Below are 25,658 nucleotides of genomic sequence, written 5' to 3'. Positions count from 1 at the left end.
ATCCAAGACAAACAAGCTCTAGCAACTCCCTGAGGAAATATTAACCGCATGGTCAGCAGTGTGAGGCGGACCTAAATACAGCCTCATCACTGATAACAAGCAGAACCTGAGGAGAGGTGAGATCCTGCCAAACAACAACATACAAAGAGGAAAACAGAGAGACCTGTCAGATAGCCTCACGTGCAGCAAGTGTATCAGATCTTCTCACCTCTGTCACGGGAGGGACTGTGACATATATACAATGGCCAGATGTGCAAATACAGATGACTGGGTACAAACAGGGTTAAACAGAGCAAAAGTCAGTTAACGGGTGGATGAGTAGTCCTTTGGGTATGATGATGAATTCTTGGTTGCTATAATTCTTAGCTGCATTTACACGGGTAACAGTGATGTCAGCAGTTTCCAGGTCTCCCCAAACACATTACACAATGTGGCCTCCTTCAGAGAAAGATGCTGGCCTCTGGGAGGAGTCCACTCCCCCTTCCTGGTCCTGGTAGCCAAAGATCCACAAATCCCATTTTGGCTCAAAGCTCCATACCGGAAGGTCACAGGGAGATGGTTCTGGGACCAACGGATCCGCCTGGGTTCTAGCTACAAATGGAGACCAAACATGGCGCCGTTATTTGGTTCCTACTGGGTGATCTCTGTATCTCCCGTTCCTAGCACCCTACCCCCAAACGGTGACCAGGGGCAAGTTCATCTTGGTCCCAGGGTCGCAGATATGTAACAGGTTTATGCCTGTGATGGACGAGCAATTCATAATCCCTTATGAACTCCCTATTTCATGATGTCTGTTGGATTCTTTTGTTCTGATGACCAACTCATCCCCCCCAACGGCATTCATCCTGCCAGAGAAGTTGAGTTGCCAGTGGGGCTGAGTGGGGTGTAAACTGTAATCATGTGGTCTGCTTCCTCTGCTAGCTGACAGCAAATGGCTGGAATTAGATCATAACTAGTGTTGGGCGAGCATGCTCGGCCGAACACTAATTTTACTCGAGCGGCACATCGCAGTGTTCAGCCGAATACTGCATGTGCTCGAGCGCGATGCTCGAGTCTCCTCCACGCATGTTTGTTGAACGTGCAGGTAAGTACTGCCATTCACTCTAATGCCGTAGGCATGTTGGATACTGTCATTACAGTGATTGGCTGGCCGGAACGCGTCATCGGGTGGTATGTAGCACGCAATGACACGTGTTCGGCTCAGTCTAAGGGTCCATTCACACGTCCATTGTTTCTTTCCTGATCTGTTCCGTTTTTTGCGGAACAGATCTGGACCAGTTCTGTACCCATTCATTTTTTTTCAGGACCCATTGAAAATGAATGGGTACAGAACTGGTCCAGATCTGTTCCGCAAAAAACGGAACAGATCAGGAAAGAAACAACGGACGTGTGAATGGACCCTTAGTCAGGGAGAGCTGGAGAGCAGAAGGGAGAGATAGTGTAGGGAGTGGAATAGGAATATTTTAGTTTTTATACTTGTTATTAGGGCTGCAACGATTAATCGATTATATTTGATAACTGGATTCGTTGTCGACGAATCCAGTTATCGAATAATCGCCGATTCGTTGCTATGCGGGCGGTCGCTGCATCTTTATTTTACCTTTTTACAATGACGCTCCTGTAACAGCCAGGCAGAGCGGACGGCGGCGTAACGTCACTCACTCACGTCCTTCATTCATGAGGTGGGCGGAGCAGGTGCGTCACGTGAGTGAGTGACGTTACGCCGCCGTCCGCTCTGCCTGGCTGTTACAGGAGCGTCATTGTAAAAAGGTAAAATAAAGATGCAGACGTGATTAGTCCGACTTATAAGCATCGGGGCCGGGGCTGTTATGGGGAGGGGGGAGGATCTGTCTATGGCACTGCTATGGGGAGGGGGGTCTGTGTATAGCACTGCTATGGGGAGGAGGGGGGGTCTGTGTATGGCACTGCTATGGGAAGGGGGATCTGTGCACTGTTATGAGGAAAGGGATCTGTGCACTGTTATGCCCATAACAGTGCACATATCCCCCTCTCCATAACAGCGCCACCCACAGATCCCCCTCTCCATAACTGCGCCACCCACAGCCCCCTCTCCATAACTGCGCCACCCACAGATCCCCCTCTCCATAACAGCGCCACCCACAGATCCCCCTCTCCATAACAGCGCCACCCACAGATCCCCCTCTCCATAACTGCGCCACCCACAGATCCCCCTCTTCATAACTGCGCCACCCACAGATCCCCCTCTCCATAACTGCGCCACCCACAGATCCCCCTCTCCATAACAGCGCCATCCACAGATCCCCCTCTCCATAACTGCGCCGCCCACAGATCCCCCTCTCCATAACTGCGCCACCCACAGATCCCCCTCTCCATAACTGCGCCACCCACAGATCCCCCTCTCCATAACAGCGCCGCCCACAGATCCCCCTCTCCATAACTGCGCCACCCACAGATCCCCCTCTCCATAACTGCGCCACCCACAGATCCCCCTCTCCATAACAGCGCCACCCACAGATCCCCCTCTCCATAACTGCGCCACCCACAGATCCCCCTCTCCATAACAGCGCCACCCACAGATCCCCCTCTCCATAACTGCGCCACCCACAGATCCCCCTCTCCATAACTGCGCCACCCACAGATCCCCCTCTCCATAACAGCGCCATCCACAGATCCCCCTCTCCATAACTGCGCCACCCACAGATCCCCCTCTCCATAACTGCGCCACCCACAGATCCCCCTCTCCATAACTGCGCCACCCACAGATCCCCCTCTCCATAACTGCGCCACCCACAGATCCCCCTCTCCATAACTGCGCCACCCACAGATCCCCCTCTCCATAACTGCGCCACCCACAGATCCCCCTCTCCATAACAGCGCCACCCACAGATCCCCCTCTCCATAACAGCGCCACCCACAGATCCCCCTCTCCATAACTGCGCCACCCACAGATCCCCCTCTCCATAACAGCGCCACCCACAGATCCCCCTCTCCATAACAGCGCCACCCACAGATCCCCCTCTCCATAACTGCGCCACCCACAGATCCCCCTCTCCATAACTGCGCCACCCACAGATCCCCCTCTCCATAACTGCGCCACCCACAGATCCCCCTCTCCATAACTGCGCCACCCACAGATCCCCCTCTCCATAACAGCGCCACCCACAGAGTGTCGTCCACAAAACCCCTCTCCATAATAGTGTCGTCCACAGATCCCCCATAATAGTGTCGTCCACAGATCCCCCTCTCCATAACTGCGCCGTCCACAGATCCCCCATAATAGTGTCGTCCACAGATCCCCCATAATAGTGTCGTCCACAGATCCCCCATAATAGTGTCGTCCACAGATCCCCCATAATAGTGTCGTCCACAGATCCCCCATAATAGTGTCGTCCACAGATCCCCCATAAGTGTCGTCCACAGATCCCCCATAATAGTGTCGTCCACAATTTGTTTTAATATGGCCTTTGAACATATTTTTTCAAGTAAGATCATATAAACCTCTCTGTTTTGTAATTTTGTCGTTTTTGCCGATTAATCGGCAACTAATCGATTATTCAAATAATCGTTAGCTGCAGCCCTACCTGTTATAGATAGGGTTGTTTCGATACCCAAATTTTTATTCGGTTTCGATACCATAAAAAAGTAGTGTGATACGTTTTTTTAAAAAAGCCGCGTGCATTCCGCATTTTATGGAACGTTCGGCCCATAATCGAACAGTCCTATCCTATTTTTTGGGGGGACAAGGTGACCAAAAAAAATGGTGAATCGCACAGTTTTTTTTTCTTTTTTCTTTTACGGCAAAGGAGATATTTTTTTATATTTTAATAGTTTGGACTTTTCGGATGTGGTTATATGTAATATTTAATTTATTAATTGTTTATATATTTTATATGTAAAATTGGGAAAGGGGGTGATTTATACATAATATTTAGGTGTGTTTTTTTTTTTTTCCTTTTTTTTGTCTTGTTTATTTATTAACTATTTCCCCCTTTACGGGCTAGAACCTGGGATCTTTTAATCCCTTGTCCTATTCACCCTGATAGAGCTCTATTAGGGTGAATAGGACTTCACACTCTCCCTGCTGCCATGTGCATACTACACACAGCAGCAGGGAGCTGACCATGGCAGCCAGGGCTTCATTAGCGTCCTCGCTGCCATGGTAACCGATCGGAGCCCCCACAATTACACTGCTGGGGCTAGAGATCAGAGCCACCAATGAGAGGAGGTGAGGGGACTCTGTGGCCACTGCCACCAATGATTTTAATACTGGGGAGGGGGAGGGTAGGGCGCACTGCGCCACCAATGTTTTTCATACTGGGGAGAGAGGAGAAGGGGTTGGGGGGAGGGCGCACTGCTCCACCTATTGTTTAATATACAAATACGGCCAGCGACAGAAACACATTGTCGGCACCCGACCTCTGACAGGGCGCTGCGATCCGCAGAAATTAATTAACCACTCAGGTCCCGCACCTGAGGGGTTAACTGCCACGGATCGCAGCACCGTGTCAGAGGCAGGGTGCCGGCAATGTGTTTCTGCCGCCGGCTGCATTTGTAATGTATTAAGCGTTAGTTATCATTGGTGGCGCAGTGGCCACAGCCCCTCCCCTCCTCCTCCCCTCTACGCTCTTATTGAAGGTAGCGGCAGCAGCACAGGGGGAGGAAGAGACTGCTTCCTTCTTCCCTGTGCTGCTGACAGCAGCGTGATCCATATTATCTGATACTAAGCTGTGCAGTAGCACAGCCTAGTATCGATAAAAGACAAATCCCGGTATCGTATCGCTACCGGGCTAAAAGTATCGATTGGGTATCGAAAGTTCGATACCCAAAACAACCCTAGTTATAGACCCAAAAGTCCTTTTAAAGGGCTTCTGTCACCCCCAAAACTCATTTTTCATTTTTGGGCATATTAAAATCCTTATTGGACGACTATTCCCTCTTACCTTGTTCTGTGGCTTGGTTTCACTAAAAATCGATCTTTTAAAATATGCAAATGACTTCATCACCAGCAAGTAGGGCGTCTACTTGCTGGTAGCCGCCACATCCTCCTTTCAAAAAAACGCCCCCTCCTCCTGTTGATTGACAGGGCCAGCGAGCGCTCTCCTACTCCGACTGGCCCTGTCTGAAATTCAAAACCCGCGCCTGCACCTTACGTGTCTTCATTCGGCGCAGGTTCTCTGAGAGAAGGACGCTCGCTTCCTTAGCACTTCCTCAGTGCGCCTGCGCTCGCTGGCCCTGTCAATCAGCAGGAGGAGGGGGCGTTTTTTTTAAAGGAGGATGCGGCGGCTACCAGCAAGTAGACGCCCTACTTGCTGGTAGTGAAGTCATTTGCATATTTTAAAAGATCGATTTTTAGTGAAACCAAGCCACAGAACAAGGTAAGAGCCCTGTATAGGGAATAGTCGTCCAATAAGGATTTTAATATGCCCAAAAATGAAAAATTAGTTTTGGGGGGTGACAGAAGCCCTTTAAGGACTATGGTGTGTGGCAGCAATATATATTTTTAGTGCAACCTGCGTTAAATAGCTTGCAATTGTTTGGCCGCTGCAGACAGCGACATTATCTGCGCTACATCTCCTGTCTAACATGTGCACAGCCTAAACATATCTGTGACATCCAGTGTTACATTACCTGCGCTACATCTCCTGTATAACGTTTGCGTATCCGAAATATCAGTGATATTCGGTCTAATTTTTTTGCTACTGGTGGCAGCGACATTACCTGCGCTACATCTCCTGTATAACATTTGCCCATCCTAAATATCAGTGACATTAATTCAGTGTAATTTTTTATTAGCCGCTGGTGACAGCGACATTACGTACGCTATACCTCCTGCATACCGTTTGTGCATCCTAAAAATCGGTGACATTCATTCAGTGTAATTTTTTTATTAGCCGGTAGTAACAGCGACATTACTTGCGCTATACCTCCTGTATAACGTTTGTGAATCCTAAATATCAGTGACATTAATTCAGTGTAATTTTTTATTAGGCGGTGGTGACAGCGATATTACTTGCGCTATACCTACTGTATAACATTTGTGCATACTAAATATCAGTGACTCATTCAGTGTAATTTTTTTATTTGGCGGTGGTGACAGCGACAGTACTACATTCTGTGTACTTTATTTGCGCATACACTTAAAAAAACCGCGCTACTGTACGTGTGACATACTTGCAAGCATATATACCAGGCATCCTCAAACTGCGGCCCCCCAGCTGTTGCAAAACTACAACTCCCAGCAAGCCCGAACAGCCTACAGGTATACAGCAGGGCATTGTGGGAATGTAGTTTTACAACAGCTGGAGGGCCGCATTTTGAGTATGCCTGATATATACCATTTAATAGGCGCAAGGCGAGCAGTAAGGGACGGGGAAGTGGCCGTGCTGCTGATGGTGCACGCAGAGGCCAGAGCACAAGAAACACACTCATCCAAGATACCTAGCTTTATGTCCTAGTTTGCAGGGCGGCGCAGGACACCACTCTCGAAGTCAGACCAGTGCAACCAGGTGGTCGGTTGGATTGCAGCAGATAATGCTTCCAGTCGGTTAAGCACCATCCTCTCTTCCACAAAGTCCAGTCTCAGTAGCCAAGAGTCTGGTCAACAGAATCCTCACCCTGATACTCCTTCCACCCACCATGTAGAGTCTTGGCAAACAAGTGATCCCACACTCGGATATTCCGAGGAGCTGTTTTCATCGCCATTCCTTAATTTGGGCCTCTCGCCAAGCCTGCTTGGAGGGACATGAGGAGATCTTGTACCCGGATTCCCAAACTCTGGAGCATGACGGTGGGGAACGGCAATTAGTGTTTCACGAGGTTCATGATGAGGATGAGACACAGTTGTCAATAACTGAGGTTGTTGTTAGGTCAACAAGTCAGGAGGATGACCAGAGTAAGGAAGTGGAAGAGGAGATGCTGGACGATGAAGTCACTGACCCAGCCTGGGAAGGTGTCAAGCAGAGCGAGAACAACAGTACAGAGGAGGAGGGATCCGCAGCACCACAACAGGCTGGAAGAGGCAGTGGGGTGGCAAAAGGAAGAAGGCGCGCCACACCAAATAGACCCGCAACTGTTCCCCGGAGCACCCCCTTGCGGCAATCTCCCTTGTCAAGGAGTAGGTGTTCCGCAGTCTGGCACTTTTTTGAGGAAAGTGCGGACGATAAAAGAATTGTCATTTGCAGCCTGTGCCATACCAAAATGAGCAGGGGCGACCTCACCACCACCAGCATGATCCGCCACATGGCATCAAAGCACCCTAATAGATGGGCTGAACGCCTGGGTCCACAACCAGTGTCTGCGGGTCACACCAGTGCCTCCTCTTCCCCTGTGTTACGTGCTGGCCAATCCCATGTCCAAGACGCAGGCCCGGATGCCTTCCACCATGCACCTGGACCTTTGCAAGCACCATCAGCTACCACATCCACTTCTGTGTCCCAGCGCAGCATACAGATGTCTATACCCCAGGCCTTTGAACGAAAGCACAAATACCCAGCCACCCACCCACAGACCATAGCACTAAATGCGCACCTTTCCAAATTGCTGGCCCTGGAAATGTTGTCATTTAGGCTTGTGGACACTGAGGCTTTCCACAGCCTGATGGCAGCGGCTGTCCCGCGGTACTATGTCCCCAGCCGCCAATATTTTTCACGGTGTGCAGTCCCAGCCTTACACCAGCATGTGTCCCGTAACATTACTCGTGCCCTGACCAACGCATTTATTGGGATGGTCCACTTAACGACTGACACATAGACAAGTGCTTTTGGCCAGGGACGCTACATTTCCCTGACGGCACAATGGGTGAACGTTGTAGAGGCCGGGAGCGAGTCGTACCCTGGGATGGCACAGGTGCTACTGACGCCAAGGATTGCAGGCCCTACTTCCATCAGGGTTTCCGCCGCCACCTACGTTAGTGGCTGCAACCCCCCTTCTCCTCTTCCGCCTCCTCCTTCACTTCCACCTCTCAATTATAATCTTGCAGCACCAGTCAGCCATCAGTCAGTAGCTGGAAGCAGTGTAGCACTGCAGTGGGGAAGCGGCAACAGGCCGCGCTTAAACTGATCTGTTTAGGTGACAAACAGCACACCGCTGCAGAGCTGTGGCAGTGTATAAGGGACCAGACTGAGGTCTTGCCACTCCACCTACAACCAGGCTTGGTTGTGTCTGATAATGGCCGTAACTTGGTGGCGGCTTTGGAGCTCGACAAGCTCACACACATACCATTCCTAGCCTACGTGTTCAACCTAGTGGTTCAGCGGTTTCTCAAAACCTACCCCAATTTGCCTAAGCTACTGGTGAAGGTGCGCCGCGTGTGTGCCCATTTCCGCAAGTCATCGACAGCTTCCGCCGGTCTGGCAGCGCTTGCAATTGCCCGCTCACCGACTGTTGTGCGGCGTGAGCACGCGCTGGAACTCGATATTCCACATGTTGGCTAGGCTTTGTGAGCAGCAGAGGCCAGTAGTGGAATACCAGCTGCAACATGGTCGTCGCCTTTCCAGTAAGCTTCCACTCTTTACAAGCAACGAGTGGGCATTGATGTCTGACCTCTGTGAGGTTTTACGCAACTTTGAGGAATCAACACAGATGGTGAGCGGCGATAACGCTCACCATCAGCGTAACCATCCTACTTCTGTGTCTACTCAAACTCTCGGTTCTCACAATAAAGACGGACACTTTGAATGTGGAAGAGGTGGAAATGGGGGAAGAAAGTACACAGGGTGATGGCCAGACCACCCTCAGTTCGTCTTCTCAGCGTGAATTGGATGGTGAGGAGGAGGAGCAGGAGACGGTTGCCTCCGCTACAGAGAATAGTACCCATGGAAGTTTTATTTCATCTGTTCAACGTCGATGGGTAGAAGAGGATGAGGAGATTGAGAGTCATCCTCCTAATGAGGACAGCGAAGTCTTGTCTGTTGGGACTTTGGCACACATGGCTGACTTTATGTTAGGCAGCCTTTCCTGTGACCCTCGCATTATACGCATTTTGGCCAACACCGATTACTGGTTGTTCACCCTTCTCGATCCCCGCTACAAAGGGAACTTCTCATCTCTCATTTCTGTGGTGGAGAGGACAAGCAAAATGGTGCAATACCAGAAGGTCCTTGTGGAAAAATCGCTCCAAATATTTACAGCTGACAACGCTGGCTGCAGAGTACGTAGTTCCTTGGCCAACCAAGGAGGGGAGACGAGGGGAACACACACCAGTTCCAACAGAGGCAGGGCAACACTCTCCAAGGCCTTGGACAGTTTTATGACACCCCGCCAGCACCCTCAACCTGAAGCGCGGCCTAGTGTCACAAGGAGGGAACATTTTTGGAAGATTGACCTCTGTTGTGCTCGGTAGAGCACCCGAGCATCCCGAGGTGCTCTACTTGAGCACCCAAGCACTTTTTATTGCTCGACCAACACTAATAATAACTCCACATTCCTCACAGTACCTGACATTGAAACTACTCGCAGGATAATAAGTATTCTTGGTGCTTGCGAGTGCCTTTAGGTTAAAATCTAATAACCTTTCCCTGGTAGACTAGAGTGGTAAAGAGGTTAATGCATATAGTCCCTCATGTTCTGTGATGAAAAAATGGGTAAAAGTTGAAGGGATTATCCAGGAAAAGATATTTATGACTTATCCTCAGGATAGGTCATCAGTATCAGATCTGATCAGCGGGTATTTTGGGAGTTAGACCCCCACTAATATGATCATGATGACCTATCCTGAGGATGAGTCATCATTATCTTTTTCCAGGATAACCCCTTTAATATCCTGTGACAGGACTGACAGGATACAAGTAACCTGTACAGCAAACTGTTCACCCACTGCCTGACTTGGCTACAAGAGCTGGCAAACTTGCCCTGCAGCACCCTTATACCTACAGGATCAGGAACTAGAATGGGGGAACTCATCACAACCCTCAGGCTATGCCCACTCCTACTTCTTTGCCTGGCTTTTGGAGCAGAGATTGTTACATATCCATAGTAATTTGTGGTGGCTTAAGTGTTAATGATACTATCACAGGTATTGTGGAGTAATAAAATGGGTAATGGTAGCATCCATGGTGGTCTAGGGCTGTAAAGGACCTATCTCAATAACAGCAAAAAACAAGCCTAGCTCAGGTGCTAAAGTCACAACGGCTACACTCACCAAACCCACGTTCACTATAATAATAGCAGGTGTGACAGACATAAAACATAATTTATATGGATAACTCTGAAAACCACACAGACAGTGTGAATAACACAAAAGATAATAGTGCCACCAAAATCCACCAGTGATCTAATGTGTGGTCAGAGACCAACAATACCTTCTGAATGCTGGCACACTATAATCCTTAATGAACCCATAGAGTACCACAGATACTGCTAAACAAATCTTACTGGATCAATCGTGATGCAGTGCTGGTAGGGACAGTTCTGGTAGTCCAAAATGGTAATCTAGAAATCCAGGGGTCACATCCACAATTTCTGCGTTCATCCCAAACAAGAGAGATGCCAGTATCCCTAGTACCAATACAGGTCTGCCACCCTAATAAGGGTCCATTCACACGTCCATTGTTTCTTTCCTGATCTGTTCCGTTTTTTGTGGAACAGATCTGGACCAGATCTGGACCCATTCATTTTCAATGGGTCCTGAAAAAAAATCGGACAGCACAATGTCCCGATTCTTTTTTCAGGACCCATTGAAAATGAATGGGTCCAGATCTGGTCCAGATCTGTTCCGCAAAAAACGGAACAGATCAGGAAAGAAACAACGGACGTGTGAATGGACCCTAAGGGTGATCCTGTCTGGAGCTGCCCCTATCTAAAGTTACCCGTCCAGTGTTAGTCTACTTTCACACTTGCGTTTTAGTTTTCCGGTATTGAGTTCCGTCATAGGGGCTCAATACTGGAAAAAAAACGCTTCAGTTTTGTCCTCATTTAATGTCAATGCGGACAAAACTGAACAGAATGCTCCAAAATGCATTCCGTTCCGTTTAGTTGCGTTCCCATACCGGAGAGCAAACCGCTTGTTGTAGTTTGCTTTCCGTCCTGGGATGCGGAGCAAGATGGATCCGGCATGACCCACAATGCAAGTCAATGGGGATGGATCTGTTTTCTCTGCCACAATCTGCCACAATAGAAAACGGATCCGTCCTCCATTGATTTTGAATGGAGTTAATGACAAATCTGTTCATAATGGATGCAGAATGGTTGTATTATAAGTAACGGAAGCGTTTTTGCTGATGCATGACAGATCAAGCAAAAACGCTAGTGTGAAAGTAGCTTACTAACGCAGTTCATCCAACCTTCGTCAGACTATAGAAAAATTTAAGCAGGAGGGTTGCAACCCCCGTTGTACCACGAGTTTCCTAGTAAGACCAGTCCTGCGCAGGCATATTTAGCATTGTCTAACATTCTAGGGATTAACTACGGACAGGGGCGTAACTATGGCCCAAGGGTCATTGAAAGGGGTTTAGGCAGAAACCCTTCTGTCCTGTGTGGGGGGCCTGGTTTGATCCTTGCTATGGGGCCCTTACTTCTCTATGTACGCCACTGACTACGGACCATTGTGTTCTAGTGTCTAGGAAGAGTTGTTTGGTCTTTGACCCTGCATTAGATCACAGGGGATCTCTGGTGGCACTATCTATCTTTATTATTATAGTGCAGTTATCCCTCCAGTTACAGTGGACTCGGACTACAAAATTTTCAGCCTACAGTGATCTTTCCTGGGCCACTGTAACCTGGAATCACATTGAACATACACATTAGGGTCCATTCACACGTCCGCAAGTGTTTTGCGGTCCGAAAACTGCTGATCCGCAAATCACAGACACCAGCAGGCCGCACATGCTAGGCACTTTAATAGAAATGCCTTTTCTTGTCCGTGTCTGCGGACAAGAATAGGACATATTCAATTTTTTGGCGGAACGGAAGTGCGGATGTGGACAGCACACTGTGCTGTCCGCATCTTTTCCGGCCCCATTGAAAATGAATAGGTCTGCACCCGTTCCGCAAAATTGGAAAGTTATGCTGAGGTGCCGGCCTCTAAATAACTTTGACGCATCCACCGCCGGTCTAAATGTAAGCCAGCTTCCTTTCTGTCCAAAATTTAGACCATTTTCTACAACTAAAACAGGCCTAGAAAATGATGATTGAGACCCGTCGTGCCTCATTATCGAAGCTGAGTTCATTTTCGGATTTTGACACAGTAATTTATGCGAATTGACAAAGTGTCACATCATAGACCCGAGATGAAGCAAGTATCACAATATTTGCCGCAAGTTCGCGGAGCCCATACATTTTATGGTAGGACGGAGACTATATCGTTAACAAAGTTTTCAAATAAATCGAGTTCAGATACAGCAATCCAAATCCGAATAACTCAACACTAAGGGGCACATTTATTAAGCCCTAAACCCTAAACTGGGGAATGATCACCAGGAGTTATGAAGAGGTGCCAGCCTCTACGTAACTGAATATATGACAGCTTCCTAGCTAGCTTACATATAGACCTTTTTCGACGCCTAAAACAGGCGTCCCCTTCCCTGCCATGCCCACTTTTTTATACCTGGTGTTAGTGGGGAGAAGTTGCAGAACACGGTTAGTCGCAGAACATACGCAGAAGAATACGCCTAATTTAGGGGTATTTCAGCTTAATAAATGACCCCCTAAGTCCGACCTCAGGTGGTCGTTTTTCACATAGACTAGTCTAATCTATTAGTGAATGAAAAAAGTTTCAACCTTAAGGAGAAAAGTCGCATATCTCTGCAAATGTGCGACTTTTAATGAAAAAAATGGATGAAGAAAAGTATGCCAGCCCTGGGATGAAGTAGAAATTGAATTGTTTTTGCAACAAATTGAGGCACAAAAATTGTGCACCTAAAATAGGTTGGAAAAAAGTAGCAAAATTTATAACTTCTGAATTAGTCAAAAAAATCAAAACAGTCAAAGCACTAAAAAAGCATTTTTTTTTTATACTAAAAACAGGTGCAGGCCTTTTAGTAAATGTGCCCCGTTAGAGAGCAGTGTTTATGATTAATACTGTGAGATTTGGTTGTGCTCCAGTAAGAATTTCTTTGGCGTTCTTGGCAGAATTATTGAACCCTTGTCTCATCTCCTTTTGTCTTCTACATTCAGGCATCAGATTTGACCATTGAACTCACAGACTCTCCAAAAGAAAAGCCTGATCCAAGCAAGCTGGTGTTCGGCACAGTCTTCAGCGATCACATGCTGACAGTTGAGTGGTCTGCAGAGAAGGGATGGCAAACACCGGCGATCAAACCTCTACAGAACTTGAGCTTACACCCAGCATGCAGTGTGTTTAACTATGCCATAGAGGTGAGTGGTGGCAAATGTGTTCAGTGATGGCTGTATCGGGGCAAGGCTGTGACAACCTCTCAATGATAAGTAGTATAAAGAGTATGGATCTCATGGATGTGTCTCCGCACCTCAGATCATTTCACTTGATGAACAAGCATTTTGCTAGTTCATCAGGTGATATGCGGCACCTTTAGTGTTTGTAGGAACGCCTGGTCCAGATAATTGGCCCAAGCTTTGGGCCATGTAAATGCAGCTTTACACTATTGTCGGCAGCACATCCTGGGTGATGTGATGCCGGCATAAAGTTATCTTTTGTTGGCAGAATATATAGGATCAGACAGGTGTTTGCTTGTTTGTCAGCTGATCGTCTAATCGCCTTTTACACGGGCCAGTGATTGCTTAGGAACGTCCCTTGTAAAAGGCTTTTAATAGATGGAAAAACTTTCACTACAGCATAAGATGTGCAGATCCCAATGCCGCACTGGTAATATGGACATTATTGTTGGGCAGAATAACCCTTGACCTCCTGCATCTTACATTCATCATTATAGTCATAGCATGTGTTAGATTTTTTTATGATCGTTATTTCTTTCTGTGCAGCTTTTTGAAGGATTGAAAGCATATCGGGGAGAAGATGGCAAGATCCGATTGTTTCGACCACAGCTAAACATGGAGAGGATGTTCCGATCGGCGAAAAGACTGACTCTACCTGTAAGTCCATCTGTGTCTGATTATGATAGTCATTCATCCAGAGGTGCAGATTGTTAGGCCAATTCCTGGAAACAATCATGTGTAGGAATATTAGAAACATTGAATGTGTCGGCAGATAAGAACCATTTGGCCCATCTAGTCTGCCCAATATACTGAATACTATGGATAGCCCCTGGCCCTATCTTATATGAAGGATGGCCTTATGCCTATCCCATGCATGCTTAAACTCCTTCACTGTATTTGCAGCTACCACTTCTGCAGGAAGGCTATTCCATGCATCCACTACTCTCTCTGTAAAGTAATACTTCCTGATATTACTTTTAAACCTTTGCCCCTCTAATTTAAAACTATGTCCTCTTGTAGCAGTTTTTCTTCTTTTAAATTTTCTTTCCTCTTTTACCTTGTTCATTCCTTTATGTATTTAAAAGTTTCTATCATATCCCCTCTGTCTCGTCTTTCTTCCAAGCTATATATGTTAAGGTCCTTTAATCTTTCCTGGTAAGTTTTATCCTGCAATCCATGTACCAGTTTAGTAGCTCTTCTCTGAACTCTCTCCAAAGTATCAATATCCTTTTGGAGATATGGCCTCCAGTACTGAGCACTATACTCCAAGTGAGGTCTCACTAGTGCTCTGTAGAGCGGCATTAGCACCTCCCTCTTTCTACTAGTAATGCCTCTCCCTATACACCCAAGCATTCTGCTAGCATTTCCTGCTGCTCTATGACATTGTTTGCCTACCTTTAAGTCGTCTGAAATAATGACCCCTAAATCCCTTTCCTCAGATACTGAGGTTAGGACTGTATCACTGATTTGATATTCTGCTCTTGTTTTTTTTTGCCCCAGGTGCATTATCATGCACTTATCAACATAAAATTTTAGTTGCCAGATTTTTGACCATTCCTCTAGTTTTCCTAAATCCTCTTCCATTTGGTGTATCCCTCAAGGAACATTAACCCTGTTACAAATCTTTGTGTCATCATCAAAAAGACACACCTTGCCATCGAGGCCTTCTGCAATTTCGCTGATAAAGATATTAAACAATATGGGTCCCAGAACAGATTCCTGAGGTACCCCACTGGTAACAAGACCTTGGTCTGAATATACTCCATTGACTACAACCCTCTGTTGTCTGTCCCTCAGCCACTGCCTAATCCATTCAACAATAAGGGAGTCTGAGCACAAAGACTGCGATTTATTGATAAGCCTTCTGTGTGGGACAGTATCAAAAGCCTTACTAAAGTCTAAATAAGCGATGTCTACTGCACCTCCGCGATCTATTATTTTAGTCACCCGATCAAAAAAATCTATAAGATTAGTTTGACACGATCTCCCTGAAGTAAACCCATGCTGTTTTTCATCTTTAAATCCATGAGATTTTAGATGTTCCACAATTGTCTCCTTAAGTATGGTTTCCATTAATTTCCCCACTATTGATGTCAGACTTACTGGCCTATAGTTGCCCGATTCCTCCCTACTACCTTTCTTGTGAATGGGCACAACATTTGCTAATTTACAATCTTTTGGGACGACTCCTGTTACCATATATATTTAGGACCAACCTGGGTAAGGTTATTATTACTATATTTACAAGTGCCTGACTAGGCAGAAAACCTATCTTGATAAATCACAGAAAAAATGCACCAAACGGATATGCCACTGACTATACTGGCTAGTCATAAATGCAGATATTAAAAGCTGAGACTTTTGCCAATATATTCCTGTCAGGAAGATATCGGAGCCCACAGGCACGGCTCTCAGCATGGCAAGGGGTCCTACCACTACGCTACCTATGGTGTGAACAAGGTCTGAAGGTGATGTAATCCAGCTCACAGCCAAGCTTCCACACAACCGCCTAGCAGGACAACCAGTGCAATGTGAACAAAGCCAGACTGTAAGCCACACCCATATCAGACCATGTGATGGAGGCTACCAGGTGCAAAGGAGAGTGTTTAAATGCCAGGTAAAGGCACATACACTACATATAAAACAAGACAAAAACACAGAAATATAGTGGCAAATCTGGGGGAGCTGCTCAACCCCTAACACTGTAGCGTGTTTTTCATTGGGGGAGCAGCCCCACCGCATGTGGACCGCAGCAAACGACTATCCCCAGCAAAAAAATTTTTGCTGGGGATAGTCGTTTGCTGCGGTCCACATGCGGTGGGGCTGCTCCCCCAGATTTGCCACTATATTTCTGTGTTTTTGTCCAGAAAACCTATCTTGACCCAGATATTAAAACTTCACTTTTATTGGATTAACTCTAAAAGGTGTATATGCGACTTACAACCTTTGATTAGACTAAGACAAACCAAAGAGTGAAAAGTTAAAAATACAAAGCACCTCAAACTCAAGCAACAGTAGGAGCATGCACTACATGAGGGAGAGAGAAAAACATGCACTATCTCTCACTTGGTATCCCTATAGGCTGAGTGCTACTGTATCTGGAGGGGCTACACGCTGCCGTAACAGTGTCCACGGTTCACTACACACTAAGAGAGGTTGTCATAGCAACCTAGAGGGTGATGTAGAAACGGAGGGGGGCATAGCCCACTATACATAGATATCGCAGGGAGCGTGTGATTTATTGACTGAGATGGTTAAATAACTGTAGGGCTGCAACGATTAATCGATGTAATCGATTATAATCGATAACTGGATTCGTTGTCGACGAATCCAGTCATCGAATAATCGCCGATTCATTGCTATGCGGGCGGGCGGTCACTGCATCTTTATTTTACCTTTTACAATGACGCTCCGGTAACAACTAACAGGCAGAGCGGACGCGGCGTAACGTCACTTACTCATGTGACGCACCTGCTCCGCCTCCTTCATTCATTAAGTGGGCGGAGCAGGTGCGTCACGTGAGTAAGTGACGTTACGCCGCGTCCGCTCTGCCTGTTAGTTGTTACCGGAGCGTCATTGTAAAAGGTAAAATAAAGATGCAGTGATTAGTCCGACTAAGCAGCGGGGCCGGGGCTGTTATGGGGAGAGGGAGGATCTGTCTATGGCACTGCTATGGGGAGGGGGGTCTGTGTATGGCACTGCTATGGGGAAAGGGATCTGTGCACTGTTATGGGGAAAGGGATCTGTGCACTGTTATGCCCATAACAGTGCACATATCCCCCTCTCCATAACAGTGCACAGATCCCCCTCCCCATAGCAGTGCCATACACAGATCCCCCTCTCCATAACAGCGCCACCCACAGATCCCCCTCTCCATAACTGCGCCACCCACAGATCCCCCTCTCCATAACTGCGCCACCCACAGATCCCCCTCTCCATAACGGCGCCACCCACAGATCCCCCTCTCCATAACGGCGCCACCCACAGATCCCCCTCTCCATAACGGCGCCACCCACAGATCCCCCTCTCCATAACGGCGCCACCCACAGATCCCCCCTCTCCATAACGGTGCCACCCACAGATCCCCCTCTCCATAACGGCGCCACCAACAGATCCCCCTCTCCATAACAGCGCCATCCACAGATCCCACCCTCCATAACAGCGCCATCCACAGATCCCACCCTCCATAACAGTGCCATCCACAGATCCCCCTCCCCATAACAGTGCCATCCACAGATCCTCCCCATAATAGTGTCGTCCACAATTTGTTTTAATATGGCCTTTGAACATAATTTTTCAAGTAAGATCATATAAACCTCTTTGTTTTGTAATTTTGTCGTTTTTCCCGATTAATCGTAGAAATTAATCGGCAACTAATCGATTATTCAAATAATCGTTAGCTGCAGCCCTAAATAACTGAAACAACAACAGCTAGTGCTCAGATCAACTAAGTGGTTGAATCACACCAGACACCATCGGCCATATAAACGTGAGGTTTAGGTAGCCAGTGAGGAGGTGCAATGCAGTTAAAAACTTTTTTTGTTTGGCTTGTCATTGTGTCAATCAATGAAATCACAAGATTTAAATCCCTTTTGTCCGGGTCCATTCGTTGCTGCCCATTTTGCCCCTGAAGAAGCCAGAAATCTGGCGAAACATGTCGGGGGGCAGTAGTAGTTTTTAACTGCATTGCACCTCCTCACTGGCTACCTAAACCTCACGTTTATATGGCCGATGGTGTCTGGTGTGATTCAACGACTTAGTTGATCTGAGCACTAGTTGTTGTCTACTGAGTCCCTGACGTGGTTTCAGTTATTTAACCATCTCAGTCAATAAATCACACGCTCCCTGCGATATCTATGTATAGTGGGCTGTGCCCCCCTCCGTTTCTACATCACCCTCTAGGTTGCTATGACAACCTCTCTTAGTGTGTAGTGAACCGTGGACACTGTTACGGCAGCGTGTAGCCCCTCCAGATACAGTAGCACTCAGCCTATAGGGATACCAAGTGAGAGATAGTGCATGTTTTTCTCTCTCCCTCATGTAGTGCAGGCTCCTATTGTTGCTTGAGTTTGAGGTGCTTTGTATTTTTAACTTTTCACTCTTTGGTTTGTCTTAGTCTAATCAAAGGTTGTAAGTCGCATATACACCTTTTAGAGTTGATCCAATAAAAGTGAAGTTTTAATATCTGGGTCAAGATAGGTTTTCTGCCTAGTCAGGCACTTGTAAATATAGACTCCTGTTACCAGTGATTGGTTAAATAAATCTGTTAATGGTTTTGCTAGTTCACCGCTAAGCTCTTTTAATAACTTTGGGTGTTTCCCATCAGGCCCCTGTGACTTATTTGTATTGATTTTAGACAGCTGACTTAGAACCTCTTCCTCTGTAAAGACACATGCATCAAAAGATTCATTAATCTTCCTTCCTAACTGAGGTCAGTTTCCTTCATTTTCCTTTGTAAAAACTGAACAGAAGTATTCATTGAGGCAGTCAGCTAGTTCTTTACCTGCTTCCATATACCTTCCTTCTTTTGTTTTTAATTTGGTAATTCCTTGTTTTAGTTTCCTTCTTAATTTATGTATCTGAAGAATGTCTTATCACCTTTTTTCACTGACTGAGCTAATTTCTCTTCTGCCTGTGCTTCAGAAGCTCTTATAACTTGTCATCCTCGTTCTGTTTTTATAATTACTAAATGCTATATTTTTGTTTTTAATGATTTTGGCCACTTCTGCTGAGTACCACAGTGGTCACTTCCTTTTGTTGCTTTTATTGACAAGCCTAATGCAATTATCTGTTGCCTTCAATAGTGCCTCTTTTAAGTAGTTCCATTTCTCCTGGACTCCATTGAAACTGTTCCAATCTGATAGAAACTTGTATACCATTAATCTAATTTTAGAAAAGTCAGTTTTTCTAAAATCTAAAACTTTAGTTTTTGTGTGGTGTGATGTGACTCAGTCACTGTTCTCATAGTAAACCACACTGATTGGTCATCACCAGATACCAAATTCCCATTTGTGAATACTAAATCTAAAATGGCCTCCTTCCAGGTTGGCTCCTAAACTACTTGCTGTAGAGATAATCCCAGTAGGGAATTTAGAATATCTGTACTCCTGGCAGAACTAGCTATTTTGGTTTTCCAGTTTACATAAGGAATATTAAAGTCTCCCATAATGATAACTTCCCCTTTCAATGTCATTTTAGCTATTTCCTCAACTAGTAGATCATCTAATTCTTTGACTTGGCTAGGTGGTCTATATATCACACCTACACGAGTTACCTTATGATTATCAAGCTGCAAGGTAACCCAAACTGACTCTAAATTGGTCTCGCTAACTTGTATTAAATTAGATTTTATGCTATCTTTCACATACAGGGCCACCCCTCCCCCTTTCTTGCCTTCTCTGTCTTTCCTATATAGAGAGAACCCTGGTATTGTTATATCCCAGTCATTACTCCCATTGAACCATGTCTCAGTAACAGCCACTAAATTATATTCTCAGATGCCATTATAGACTCAAGTTCATTGATCTTATTCCCTAAACTGCGAGCATTTGTAGACAAGACTCTGAGCTTGTCATTTCTTAACCTTTGTGCTACTGGCATATTCATTCCTGATATTTCCTCCATGTAAATGCAAAGACAAATGAATAAAATGTTCATTTGATGTTTGATCTGTTGTTTGTGCAGCACATAAAATGAGTGCTTGTCGGCAGCATATTGCCTGGGGAAATAGAGATTGTGCTGCTGACAAACAGTTAATCTGTACGAGGACGAACAATCGCAGTAGTGATCATTCAACCCCATACAGAGGGGATGATCTACAGTATGTAAATACAGCTGATTGAGCCGGCAACAATCAGGAAGCAAATAGTTCATTCCCTGTTTATCGGTCTATGTAACCTTTGTCTTGGTCTGCTGCATCATCAGTTTCAGCCCTGACAGGGTGGTGCTGCGTCACAAAAACTGGTTTGTCCTATTATAAAACAGGGGCATGGTCTGAGGAAAAGGAGCGTGTAAATGCCCAGAGGGTACTTCATAAAAGTTGACAAGTGTGTTATGGAGTTTGTGGACCTTTTAATTCTACTGGTGTTTTTTTTTTTTTTTATAGCTTTTTGATACGAATGAACTTTTGGAATGCATCAAGAAGCTGATAGATGTGGATAGAGAATGGGTGCCTAAATCCACGGAAGCCAGCCTCTATGTCCGGCCCGTCTTCATGGGAACTGAGGTGAGCTGCAGTATTATTGCTAATGGTGTTCCAATGAACAAACATATTGTATTCCATCTCAATGCACTTACACAGATATATTTGACATCTATACTTTGATGTAAAATTGTAAATTTTTTCTGTGTTCTGTTCCCCTGGCCCTGAGACCAGTAATTATGGTTCTTGACACACAGGAAAGAGCTTTCTCACCACCTCTGTACGGAGACCAAGACGTCGTCTCATCATTTGACTATGGTCTCTAAGACGGGCTATCAAGTTGTGATATCTGTCCTCACAACCACTTAGCAGTTGTATCTTGCTGTTTACAGGCAGTAGGCTGGCTGGTCTTGGTTACAGGCCTGACTATACAGGCCTTGGCGGCCTCCAGGATGCATGTACTAGATGGTTTCTTTCTACCCCTAGCTCCAGCATCATCTCCTCTGCAATACTCAGCTGCACTGTGGCCCTCTCTATGCCCTGAGGTGGACCACCATTTGCTATCTAGCTACACGCAGGGTTATTGCTGTTTCCAGCAGCAGTTTCCCAACTCTCTGTCTCTTGCTTCTGAATGTGTGACCTAAACTTATTTTCCAACCATGTGCTCTCACTGTGCTTCCTATTGCTTAAACCTTGGGTTGTGCTAAATTTTCAAGTTATCTCCTATCCACAGGATTACAGCGCTTGGCTATTTCCAGCAGTCCTATAGTGAATGAATGGAGCTGCAGTGCAGAAGCCTGCTGCTCCATTATACAGTGCAGTACATATTAAATCACATTAGTGCAGTATATCCGCAGGGTTTTTCTAACTATCTCCATTGTGGTTTATCAACCATGTCCATCACATCCTGCTCAAGTCATATGACTCCCACAGAGTGGCTTTATACCATCCCAGACCGTGTCATTCCCCTCATTAGACAGCCATGTCCAGTGAGTACCTTCTCTTTCGGTACCCCGGCTGGAATTTCCCTACACTAAAAGTCCCACCTAGCACATATGTATTACATTTCATAAATAAGATGGCATATCAGCATCATTGTAAGTTCAGCTAGGTGGAGTGGGCACCACAAAAAGGTCATCGATAACCAATAGCAACAATATAACTTAAAGAAGTGGTGCAATAGACATGTAAATAAAAAAATGGCATCTATTAAGAGGTCTTTAAAGATGGGACCTGCTCGTAAGTGCAGAGGGCGCCATAGTAGTCCGGTTCTTCCTGTTTTAAACAGCAAACACCGGGGCTAATGTTTACTATTGATGATACTATCGATTGCAGACATTTTACCCCTCAGATGCTGTGGTCATATGTGCCCCCGACATCTGGGAGCTCCCAGTCCTGCAACGGCTTCCACGAGCGGGGGAGCTGAGTAGCATGTTTGGCAGCTTGGTCCTCTTGAATGATCCGAGGCTGCCGCAGATAGGTTCCTTTGGAGACCCTCCATAGAAACATAGTGTAATTGTCATAAACTCCAATGGTAATACATTAGGGTCTATGAGAGAAGCAATCTAATGATTGCTTGTTCAAGTTGCCTATGAGAACCTTTAACAAGTGTAAAAAATAAAATGTTTTAATATAAAAAAAGGAAAAAAAAAAAGTTAAAATTCAAATCACCTCTCTTTCTCCAAAATAAATTATATATTTTTTAAAAAAAGGCATCGCTGCTTGGTAAAGCGCCTGTACTATAAAATATAGAAAAGGAAAAAATGAAAAAAAGGCTTATTCGCCGTTTTTTGGTTGCTTCCAAAAAAATGTCCCCTGTACACATAACTACAGAAAAGTTATAGGGTTTAGGATTATGGCAATGGAAAAAAATAAAAATAAATAAATATATATATATATATATATATATATATATACAGTGGAGGAAATAATTATTTGACCCCTCACTGATTTTGTAAGTTTGTCCAATGACAAAGAAATGAAAAGTCTCAGAACAGTATCATTTCAATGGTAGGTTTATTGTAACAGTGGCAGATAGCACATCAAAAGGAAAATCGAAAAAATAACTTTAAATAAAAGATAGCAACTGATTTGCATTTCATTGAGTGAAATAAGTATTTGAACCCTCTAACAAAAAAAGACTTAATACTTGGTGGAAAAACCCTTGTTTGCAAGCACAGAGGTCAAACGTTTCTTGTAATTGATGACCAAGTTTGCGCACATTTTAGGAGGAATGTTGGTCCACTCCTCTTTGCAGATCATCTCTAAATCCCTAAGGTTTCGAGGCTGTCTCTGTGCAACTCTGAGCTTGAGCTCCCTCCATAGGTTTTCGATTGGATTAAGGTCCGGAGACTGACTAGGCCACTCCATGACCTTAATGTGCTTCTTCTTGAGCCACTCCTTTGTTGCCTTTGCTGTATGTTTTGGGTCATTGTCGTGCTGGAACACCCATCCACGACCCATTTTCAGTTTCCTGGCAGAGGGAAGGAGGTTGTCGCTCAGGATTTCACGATACATGGCTCCGTCCATTTTCCCGTTTATGCGAATAAGTTGTCCTGTGCCCTTAGCAGAAAAACACCCCCAAAGCAAAATGTTTCCACCCCCATGCTTGACGGTGGGGACGGTGTTTTGGGGGTCATAGGCAGCATTTTTCTTCCTCCAAACACAGCGAGTTGAGTTAATGCCAAAGAGCTCTATTTTGGTCTCATCAGACCACAGCACCTTCTCCCAGTCACTCTCTGAATCATTCAGGTGTTCATTGGCAAACTTCAGACGGGCCTGCACATGTGCCTTCCTGAGCAGGGGGACCTTGCGAGCCCTGCAGGATTTTAATCCATTGCGGTGTAATGTGTTTCCAATGGTTTTCTTGGTGACTGTGGTCCCTGCTAATTTGAGGTCATTAACTAACTCCTCCCGTGTAGTTCTAGGATGCTTTTTCACCTTTCTCAGAACCATTGACACCCCACGAGGTGAGATCTTGCGTGGAGCCCCAGAGCGAGGTCGATTGATGGTCATTTTGTGCTCCTTCCATTTTCGAACAATCGCACCAACAGTTGTCACCTTCTCTCCCAGCTTCTTGCTAATGGTTTTGTAGCCCATTCCAGCCTTGTGCAGGTCTACAATTTTGTCTCTGACATCCTTGGACAGCTCTTTGGTCTTTCCCATGTTGGAGAGTTTGGAGTCTGCTTGATTGATTGATTCTGTGGACAGGTGTCTTTTATACAGGTGACTAGTTAAGACAGGTGTCCTTAATGAGGGTGACTAATTGAGTAGAAGTGTCTAACCACTCTGTGGGAGCCAGAACTCTTAATGGTTGGTAGGGGTTCAAATACTTATTTCACTCAATGAAATGCAAATCAGTTGCTATCTTTTATTTAAAGTTATTTTTTCGATTTTCCTTTTGATGTGCTATCTGCCACTGTTACAATAAACCTACCATTGAAATGATACTGTTCTGAGACTTTTCATTTCTTTGTCATTGGACAAACTTACAAAATCAGTGAGGGGTCAAATAATTATTTCCTCCACTGTATATATTGTAAAGCTTTTTATTTTTTTCAGTATTAAAACACACGAAAAACTATAGAAATGTGGTATCGCAGTACTGACCTAGAGAATGAAGGTCAGTTTTATCACATAGGGAGCGCTATAAAAAGTCCATAAAAGTCTAGCAGCATCGCGTTTGTTTCCAATTCCACCCCCATTTTTTAATTTTTTCCCCAGCTTTCCACTACATCGCATGCATCATATCCAATATTAGTGTCCCACAAAAAAAATGTGTATTTTATATGTGAACGGGATGGGGGGGGGGGGAGACAGATAATGAGTGAATATAAAGATGGCGTGTGCTATTATATGTGAACGAGGGTGAGGAGACAGATAATGAGTAAATATAAAGATGGCGTGTGCTACTATATGTGAACGAGGGTGAGGAGACAGATAATGAGTAAATATAAAGATGGTGGGTGCTATTATATGTGAACGAGGGGGAAGAGACAGATAGTATGTAAATATAAAGATGGCGGGTGCTATTATAGGTGAACGAGGGGATGTGTAACTATAAAGATGGCGGGTGCTATTATAGGTGAACGAGGGGGAAAAGACAGATAATGTGTAAATATAAAGATGGTGGGTGCTATTATATGTGAACGAGGGGGAAGAGACAGATAATGTGTAAATATAAAGATGGCGGGTGCTATTATATGTGAACTAGGGGTAGGAGACAGAAAATGTGTAAATATAAAGATGGCCGGTGCTATTATATGTGAACTAGGGGTAGGAGACAGATAATGTGTGAACATAAAGAGGGCCGGTGCTATTATATGTGAACTAGGGGGAGGAGACAGATAATGTGTAAATATAAAGATGGCGGGTGCTATTACATGTGAACGAGGGGGAGGAGACAGATAATGTGTAAATATAAAGATGGCGGGTGCTATTACATGTGAACGAGAGGGAGGAGACAGATAAAATATACAGATGGCGGGTGCTATTATATGTGAATGAGGGGGAGGAGACAGATAATGTGTAAATATAAAGATGGCGGCTGCTATTACATGTGAAAGAGAGGGAGGAGACAGATAAAATATACAGATGGCGGGTGCTATTATATGTGAACTAGGGGTAGGAGACAGATAATGTGTAAATATAAAGATAGTGGGTGCTATTATATGTGAACTAGGGGTAGGAGACAGAAAATGTGTAAATATAAAGATGGTGGGTGCTATTATATGTGAACGAGGGGGAGGAGACAGATAATGTGTAAATATAAAGATGGTGGGTGCTATTATATGTGAACGAGAGGGAGGAGACAGATAATGTGTAAATATAAAGATGGCGGGTGCTATTATATGTGAATGAGGGGGAAGAGACAGATAATGTGTAAATATAAAGATGGCGGGTGCTATTATATGTGAATGAGGGGGAAGAGACAGATAATGTGTAAATATAAAGATGGCGGGTGCGATTATATGTGAACGAGGGGGAAGAGACAGATAATGTGTAAATATAAAGATGGTGGGTGCTATTATATGTGAACGAGGGAGAGGAGACACATAAAATATAAAGATGGTGGGTGCTATTCTATGTGAACGAGGGGGAAAAGACAGATAATGTGTAAATATAAAGATGGTGGGTGCTATTATATGTGAACTAGGGGTAGGAGACAGATAATGTGTAAATATAAAGA

At 45.2% G+C, this 25,658-nt stretch overlaps 1 protein-coding gene across 2 annotated transcripts in view; it reads left to right on the top strand.

Annotated features, from left to right (window-relative positions):
* LOC122928457 (branched-chain-amino-acid aminotransferase, cytosolic-like) overlaps positions 1-25,658 on the top strand; it is a 107,309-nt gene that overhangs the window by 66,546 nt on the left and 15,105 nt on the right. For both annotated transcript variants that reach the window (XM_044281309.1, XM_044281308.1), the window contains exons 3-5: positions 13,093-13,293; positions 13,876-13,986; positions 20,435-20,554. In XM_044281309.1, the coding sequence (XP_044137244.1) occupies positions 13,093-13,293; positions 13,876-13,986; positions 20,435-20,554 (432 nt within the window). The remainder of the gene's footprint in view (positions 1-13,092; positions 13,294-13,875; positions 13,987-20,434; positions 20,555-25,658) is intronic.

This window comes from Bufo gargarizans, chromosome 2 (assembly GCF_014858855.1).
Source record: "Bufo gargarizans isolate SCDJY-AF-19 chromosome 2, ASM1485885v1, whole genome shotgun sequence".
NCBI classification, from domain to species: domain Eukaryota; kingdom Metazoa; phylum Chordata; class Amphibia; order Anura; family Bufonidae; genus Bufo; species Bufo gargarizans.
Note: the sequence above shows the minus strand (reverse complement) of the source record. Positions and strands in the feature narration are given on the sequence as shown.